The 8,920-nt window shown below is 37.0% G+C and overlaps 1 protein-coding gene across 1 annotated transcript in view; it reads right to left on the bottom strand.

Moving 5' to 3' along the window:
* The window catches only part of LOC109175574 (beta-galactosidase 9-like), a 45,500-nt gene that overhangs the window by 15,112 nt on the left and 21,468 nt on the right, over window positions 1-8,920 (bottom strand). Inside the window, exons 14-19 of the mRNA XM_019324849.1 lie at window positions 4,913-5,010; window positions 4,038-4,148; window positions 3,762-3,872; window positions 2,993-3,198; window positions 2,459-2,792; window positions 2,141-2,319 (exon numbers count right to left, since the gene is read on the bottom strand). Coding sequence (XP_019180394.1) covers window positions 2,170-2,319; window positions 2,459-2,792; window positions 2,993-3,198; window positions 3,762-3,872; window positions 4,038-4,148; window positions 4,913-5,010 — 1,010 coding nt within the window. The 3' untranslated portion in view covers window positions 2,141-2,169. The remainder of the gene's footprint in view (window positions 1-2,140; window positions 2,320-2,458; window positions 2,793-2,992; window positions 3,199-3,761; window positions 3,873-4,037; window positions 4,149-4,912; window positions 5,011-8,920) is intronic.

The raw sequence follows: 8,920 nt of genomic DNA, 5'->3' as shown, positions 1-8,920 counted from the left end.
AAATTAACCATTGATTGTAACCTGAAAATGTAATGAGGTCACTGAACGGAAAAAAAATGCAATTAAGTTATTAAACAAAAAAAAATACAATTAAGCCACTGAACATTCCAAATATATGCAATTTCACTTGATAGCATGTTATGATCAATTTTAGCGGGTTATCTGCTTACGTGGCATTTGAGTTGACATTTTTAATAATTTTTTAATAAATTAAAAAAAATTAAATGGCCGACGGAAGGGGATGGGGAAGGGGGTGACCGCCTGAATCTATTTAGGAATTCGAGTTCTTCGTAATGAAACAAAGAAATCTATATATTATACGTTTAAAACGGATAATTGATGAATGAAAAATAGACTTATTTGAGTTGAAAAAATGGAGATGAAAAAAGTTGTAACTGTTGTAAGTAGCAGTTGTTCTCATTGAAAAAATAAAAATAAAAATTTGCACTATTATATATATACAAGATCTTTTTAGAGATAAGTTAGAATTATAAAGTATAGAGGCGCCCCTTCAAAAAAAAAAAAAAAAAAAAGTATAGAGGCGCTCTCTTTCTTCCTCGGTTCCTCCTCTTTTTCCGATTCAAGCTTACCTTTTATCCCTCCGTTTCCTTTGCTTGTTGTTTTTATTTTCCCGAAAATAGAGCATTTGGTGGGACACGTATTGAAGAAAACGGATTTTGGTCCACCTCATTTACTCTCTTCAGTCTTTTGTTTGTTTTTTGTTTTTTTTTTATTTTTTATTTTTTATATTTAGAATAGTCTTTATCCATATTGGCATATTGTTGTCTCTGTCGTGAGTTGTTCAGTAGTTTGTGAATTTCATCAAGAGTCAACTGTTCATTACTCTTTGTGTACGCAATCTTCTGTGTATGAGTAAATATTGATTATTCTTTGTGTACGCAATCTTCCAGAAAATGACTCATATTTTAAAAAATATTTCATTCTTTTAGTGTTTAGATGAAAAAAAAAAAATTTGTTTAGCTGAAATTTAAGAAATTATATTTATAGTACTTATTTCAAGGATACGAGTGTAGAAGTACAAGTTAAGAGTAGAATTTGATATTACATATAGCATTTTCCGTATATGTACACGTATTACCACATCTTTTTATTTGCATTATTATTTATGTTGGGATCACCATCGAACAAACACTTTTCCTATTTTGAAAGAAATCTTATGATTTTTTATTGAAATATAAACTTTTTAATATTTGTAGACAAAAATATGAAGATTTTAAAATTTGAACAATCTTAAAAAAAAAAAAAAAAAAAAAAAAAAAACTTTTTTGAGACTTGCATTGTTATGTTGACAAATAAAAAAACGCAAATCTCAATTGAGTTTTGGGTTTTTTTTTTTTTTTTTTTTTGGGAAGAAATTTTGCGTTTTTTTGTGTATATGTTTTTTTAAGATCACAAATGCAATTGGATTTGTGTTTAATAAAAAAAATTTGTTTAGCTCGAGATTGACATTGGTCGTGTCAGCCAAATTGACTGGCATGACCTGCATAAGAATTATTAAAAAAAAAAAAAGAATTAATTGTTTGACTCGAGATTGATATAGGTTGCATCAGTCAGACTGACACAACCCTGATCAGTAATTTTTTCATTTTTATTTTTAGTAAAAAAAAAAATATAACTTTCTTTTTACTGTGAGCAAAAACTTTATAATTCTGGAAAAATACAGAAGAAAAACATGTGCTTGTAAAAGCAGCGCAGCTGAACAAGTTTATTTTTAATTTTGTCCAAAAAAAAAAATTACTGATGTTGAGTCAAACAAATTATTTTTATTAGGAATTGCATTTGTGGTGTGGTATGTTATGTAGATACACAAATTCCAATTACGTTTGTGACCTTAAAAAAAGTACACAAGAAACACAAATGGAACTTGCGTTTGAGGTATGTAGATACCATAAACGCAAGTTCCAATTACGTTTTTGGACATATGTTTTCTTTAGAAAAAAAAAAATTAAGTGGAAACTCATTTGAGATTTAAGTTATTTATTTGGTTAACCTAAAAAAACAGACACAAACGAAACTTTTTAAGGATTGTCCAAAATTTAAAATCTTCCTAGTTTGGTGCACAAAGTTTCCATTTCAGTCAAAAACATGAAATCTTAACCCCCACCTCTGTTTCCTCTTTTCATAGCCTCCCCTCCTGGCTCCTAGTCACTACTCACTCATTCCTATATCTGAAAAGCCAGTCTCAACAGGGGGAGAGCATTTTGCCTGGACACCCAAAGTCTTGATCACATTTCCACAAGGGTCTCCAAAGATGGCATCAGATACCTGTATAGAGCAGCTATTCTTTCCCAAACAAGCCTGAAAATGTGATCACTCCAAACTCAAACCATCAAGAATAAAACTTCTTATCCTATCAAAATCTTCTATTCGATTAATTTTTCTAATCTAAAGGGCAACCACTAGCTTATCTCTTAAGTTGTTGGGCAAAATTACACACCTGAGAAATCACGGAGGAGGAACTTGCAGCATGGCAATTGCCTTGAGAGAACTGCTGACAGTGACCTTGTGGAGTTCCATAGCTTGCAAATTCTATGGAGGAAATTGTATGCCCATCATCACATTGCAAATGCAATTCTGGTGCGACACTATTGCAGGATAATTGCCCATCAGACCATGCATTTAAAGGAGGATAATGGTCCTGTCGCACTTTAGAGCAAATTGTTGAAGTGAAACGAGGTTCAATTGAAATACGAAGAGGCGCTCTATTGGTTTCCTCAAAGATGACAAGTAAGTTATTTGATGGCTGAAGCCATGACCTCGGAATGTGGTACCTGGAAATCATCAAAACATAGTTTTCCAAAAGATTTCTATGGAGCATTATAATTTAAGACTATGTATTGTAAATAATCCATAACCAATTCCAAGTTACAGGATTGAATAAGCTAAAAACATGTCTTCTTTGCAAAAAAAATAAAATGTAGATTATGTGAAGGCAATCAGAAAACAAGAAAGGCAGTAAAAAGAGCCATACCAAGATTGAGTAAGTTGCCCACAGTTTGTCACACATTTATCAGAATCAAATGCTCCACGATAATCACAAGTGTTACATCCATCTTCTGGGGCTTTTAAGCTCCAGTATCTCCCAATATGCTGACCGTTAACCCAAACCTGACCTTTTCCCATGCCACTTAGATCAATGGCAACTGGATCTGTCCCAACAGGAGCATCAAAATAAGTCTGCATCATGTAAAGACAATGAATAAGTATGACATGATTCTTCCTGTAAAAGTATTAAAATGATGACCAAGACAAAAGCTGAAGAAACTAGGCAGATACGCATATATTAGCATTGACGACGACATTTCATTCAATACTAATTGCCACTCCCACCCACTGATCCAACCTGGAAAGCGAGGAGCATAGGAAAAGCATCCTCAGCAGGAGCAAATGAAATAGGAAGAGATGACAAAAATATTTACGAGGTAAGAGACATACATGGTTAAGGCATGAAAAACTATTAAGCAGATTACCAACAAAGTAAATAACTTTATTATACGGAAATTTCATTTATAACAGCCTATGGGGGAGAATCCCAGGAATTACATGAATTTTTTAAGAATGAATTACTATTATACAACACAGCATAACCCATAGATTTATGTGACAGAAGCTAACCCATCACCCCATCAGTCCATAGACCCCTTGTCCCTTTATGAGCAACTATTGCCTTATAAATGCTATTTCTTGCAAGAAGTTAACATAGACAAAGCTATTGCAGGGCTAGGACTGTCTTAACTAACCTTATACCAGGAAAAGATATGTGGAGTTGAATTGTGGGGAAACTCCTTCCATCTGAAATATTCATTATCCTTGCCAGCATATGCTTCCAAGAACTCTCCCTTAAGACCTACCTGTAAAGAATTGGTTCCTGTTCAGCCTCCCAACTTATGAAAGGAAAGGGAACACAACTGCAACATGAATTTCGGATAGTCCAACTACTATGCCTGATTTGAGGACTGAGGTTGTTACTACATGATAATCATCATGAAAGTTCTGAATGAGAAAGATGAAGATACCTGGTATGTCCATGTTGAGTTTGTGATGTCAATATCCCCATTTCTCCACCCAGTTAGCTTCACTTGACCCTTAAAACCTGCCCCATCTTTCTCTAAGAAAGCACCAGAGTTCTGAAGCACTCACGATAACCACTAATTAGTCAGAATTGCAGTGAAGTAGGAGATAAAAACACAAATAAAAGTTAGCCAGGATAATACCAAAAGCAATAGTATAACTACGGTATACTATTTCAAGAAAAAGAACATGAAATTCTTAATGCAAAGATTCTCAACAGAAGAAACAAGTACCAAATACCAATGTTGCAAAATACGTTAGGCGCCTGGTTTTTTTATTTTTATTTTTATTTTTTAATTATTATTATTTTTTTTAAATAAAAAATAAAAATTATAAAATTTCACTAATAAAACATAAGGTTCCTTTGGCAGTTTGCGTTGGATAGATCTTGAAAAAATATGCGATTTCAAAAAAAAAATTGTCCAAAACGGATAACCGAGTCGAAAGTTATGTCTTGCCAAAGTTTCTACACTTTACAACTATAAAAATAAAAAATAAAAAATAAAAAAACGCCGGCTAGACCGCCTAGCAGCCCGGCAGCGGAGGAGGCCGATTCCGGCCTTCCTCGCCGCGGCCGGGCGGCGCCTAGGCGCGATTTTTGCAACACTGCCAAATAATAAAAATCAACTTTGGTCTTTGGGTAATGGAGGTGGGTGTTCCAGAGTTTATGTTGAATTGATGGAGTTTACACAAGTGCATGGTTTCCAAAAATATGTATCTGTTGGCTTTGAAGAAAACTCTACCAGTAACAAACTTTAAGAATTATATTTTGTTTTTTGCATCTGACTATTTGAGTCTAATTGAGTTTAAGGTAGCTTACCTGCAAGCCCACAGTTTGAGATAATAGCACAATATCATTGTACCCTTGCACGAACTTAACAGGCTGAACCACCTTTACCCAATCTCCTTTAGTACAACCTTTATTTTAGAATGACAAAATATGCAGTGCAAGGTCATGATATAACTTACATTAATATGGCATTACTACAAAAATATTTTCACTAGACAGCATTAAAAAATATTACGGAGTAATAACTAATAGATAAAAGACAAACCAAAAAAAGGCACAATAAATAAAATCATGCATATATATGGAGCAGCCTTCTGGCTTTGTAGCTAAGACTGGAATTGATCTTGTTTGTCGTCTCAAACGCTCTTTCTATGGATTAAAGCAATCTCCATGTTAGAAGTAAACAGTTATAGAAGATGAGAAGGCATAGAAATAAATAGACTAGCAAGTGAAGAGTCTATAAAACTGTCCATTGTTGTAGTATATATAGCTAGTTGTAGCAGTGAAGGAAGACACAGAAAATAGAACAAACACATTGGGTTGGTATCCTCTCTTTCTTTCGACATGGTATCAAAGCCGGCGAGAGTGAAGTAGTGGGCCGTGCTCGGAAAGAGGAGGCGACGCCGGAGCTCGAGCTGCACCGCCATCGGAGCTTCCACGCGCCGCCGCCGTCCAGCTGCTCCGACGCCACGCGCCGGCGCGTGAGGTGTTCTCCGGCCACCTTCGTCGACGGCGATTGCTCCGGGGGACTCGCCGTGAGAAGTAGGTTCTGCCCAGGTATGTTTTGTGGATTTTTGGTTTGTGGATGTTTGCACTTAGGGTTTGCAGTCCTGGGTTGAACGTGAATAGGGAACATTTCATTGTTGTTTCTGCTTAAGTTTTTGGGTTGGCAGTCCTGGGTTCAACTTGAAAAGGCAGTCATGGCAAAAGGAAGTAATAGGAATATTACTGTTGTATCTGCTCCATCTAAATTAATTGATGTAGTATTGAATGCTGATGGGTCTAATTTTGCTGAAATGGAAATTCTTGGTTAAAATTAATTTAGATAGAATGGGTAAAGGGGACCATTTAGATCAAGATTATAAACAATGGGAAGCAGATGATAAAGCTTTATTATCTCGGGTAATTAATTGTATTGATAGAAAGGTAATTTTATCAATGCAACATTGTACCACGGTTAAAGCAGTGTGGGAGTTAGTGTCTGAATGGTTCAGTGGGACAAGTAATTTGAGAAAATTATATCAGTTGTCTCAGGATGTCTATAGACCTAATCAAAAAGGTCGAGATTTGAGAGACTACTATTATGATTTTAAAAGCTTAAGTGAAGCTTTATGCACTGCAATGCCTATTACAACTGATGTGAAAACAATGAAAACACAACGTGATCAGTTAATTGCTTTTAGTTGGATTTCCGGACTTGACAAAGAATATGAGATTCTTAGGTCACAATTATTGGGAAACAAGGAATTAGGGTCGTTGGACCAAGTGTTCTCTCAGATACAAAATGCAGCAGTAAGTACTGACAATAATGAACCGATTAAGAAGAGTGTTTTTTTATCACAAGGGAACAATAGTAATGGAAGTGCGTTTGTATCTCAAGGAAATTATACTAATGAAGGGTATAATAGTCGAGGTGGAGGTGGTCGCCATCGAGGACGTGGTGGAAGAGGCCGTGGAGGACCAAGGGTATGTTTCAATTGTGGAGAACCGGGCCATTTCAAAAATCAATGTCCTAAACCACCCAGGCAACAAAGATTTGCGAACACAACCTCCGGATCTGAAGGACATATGGTAATTATGACAGATGAGGAGTTAGCAGCGTTCAATCAACTGAAAATGTCTTTTCCTATGCAGTCTCCATCCCAGTTTCCATCCAATCAACCGTCTTCTTCTGCAACCTTTGTCCAAACAGGTAATCCTATTGCATGTGTGTCTTCTTCATCTACACAGTGGGTCATTGACTCCGGAGCTAGTGACCATATGACAGGTAATTCTAAGGTTCTTTCCACATATTCTCCATCTAATCCTGGGGTTATGGTTACTCTAGCGGATGGGTCATCCGTTCCAGTTTTGGGTAGAGGTAGTGCAACCTCATCATTAACCCTGTCATCTATATTATATCTTCCAAAGTTTCCCTTTAATTTGCTCTCGGTTAGCCAGATCACACGGTCTTTGAATTGTTCTGTCTCATTTTTTCCGGGTTATTGTTTCTTTCAGGATCTTTTGACGAAGAAGATTATTGGTAAGGGGAAGGAAGTCGGAGGACTGTATGTTTTAGAACAATCTGTATCTCCGTCCAAGGCCATGTTGAGTGATACCTCTCCTTTCCAGCTACATTGTCGGTATGGTCACCCATCACTGTCGGTCCTAAAGAAACTCTTCCCTAGCTTAGAATCATTGTCTACTTTGCAGTGTGAGTCGTGTGAGTTTGCTAAGCATTGTCGGGTTTCCTACCCTCCTCGTGTCAATAAAAGAGTACGATCTGTATTTGAACTTGTTCATTCTGATGTCTGGGGTCCTTGCCATGTCACAAGGAAGAATGGGTTCAGATATTTCGTAACTTTTGTGGACGACTTCTCTAGATGTACGTGGTTATATCTTATGAAATCTAGAGATGAGTTGTTTACAATTTTTTTGTAATTTTTGTGCTGAGATCAAAACCCAGTTTAATACAACTATTAAGTGTGTACGAAGTGACAATGCACAAGAGTATTTCTCTAAACCCTTTTTCACTTATATGGGCCAACATGGGATAGTTCATCAATCCTCATGTGTGTATACACCTCAGCAGAATGGAGTGGCAGAAAGGAAAAAACCGTCATTTGTTAGAAGTAGCTCGGGCAATTTTGTTTCAAATGAAAGTGTCTAAAGTTTTTTGGTCTGATGCAATTCATACAGCATGTTTTCTGATCAATCGGATGCGGGTCAAATTCCTTATTCTTTAGTATATCCGACTGAACCTATTTTTCATCTCCCACCCAAAATATTTGGATGTACTTGTTTTGTCCAGGATGTTCGTCCTCAACGCCGAAAACTTGACCCAAAATCTCTTAAGTGTATATTCCTGGGATACTCGCATACCCAGAAGGGTTATAGATGCTATTCACCTGACTTGGGGCGGTATTTAGTGTCAGCTGATGTTACTTTCTTTGAAAACATGGTGTTCACTGGGAGTGTTGGGTCGTCTGGTTATGGGTCTACTCAAGACGATGACTTTCTTACATATACTATTACCATACCTGTCGAGTCTGTTTCTAGACCCCCCATTACACAGGTTTATACTCGGCGGCCGAGAGATGAAGTGGCACCACCCGGACCACAAGTGAATACTTCTTCCTTACCAGAATCTTCGTCAAATGATCTGGATCTTCCCATTGCCCTTCGTAAAGGTAAATGCCGTTGTCAAAACCCTATTTCCTCTTTTGTGTCTTATAATCATTTGCCGTTGTCATCTCGCACCTTTGTATCACGTTTAGATTCTATGTCAGTTCCAAACACTTTGAGTCAGGCTTTAGCACATGATGGGTGGAGACAAGCAATGGAGGAGGAGATGACTGCTCTTGAAGACAACCATACTTGGGATTTGGTACCCCTCCCAGTCGGTAAGACTGCAGTTGGTTGCAAGTGGGTTTATGTTGTGAAAATGAACCCTGATGGGTCTGTGGCTAGACTTAAAGCTCGTCTAGTAGCAAAGGGATATACACAAACTTATGGTGTTGATTATACAGAAACTTTCTCCCCGGTAGCTAAGATAGCTTCAGTTCGTATCTTTATTTCCTTAGTTGTGTCTAACCATTGGCCTCTGTATCAGCTAGATGTCAAAAATGCATTTTTGCATGGTGATTTGGTTGAGGAAGTCTACATGGAGCAACCGCCTGGGTTTGTTGCTCAGGGGGAGTCTGGAAGAGTGTGTAAATTGAAAAAGTCTCTATATGGCCTGAAGCAATCTCCACGAGCTTGGTTTGGGAGGTTTAGTAGTGTGATTATGGAGTTTGGTATGCAAAGGAGTAAGTGTGATCATACTGTCTTTTTCAAGCA

The sequence above is a fragment of the Ipomoea nil genome, unplaced genomic scaffold (genome assembly GCF_001879475.1).
Source record: "Ipomoea nil cultivar Tokyo-kokei standard unplaced genomic scaffold, Asagao_1.1 scaffold0688, whole genome shotgun sequence".
In the NCBI taxonomy this organism is placed as follows: domain Eukaryota; kingdom Viridiplantae; phylum Streptophyta; class Magnoliopsida; order Solanales; family Convolvulaceae; genus Ipomoea; species Ipomoea nil.
This window is presented reverse-complemented; position numbering and strand designations above follow the sequence as displayed.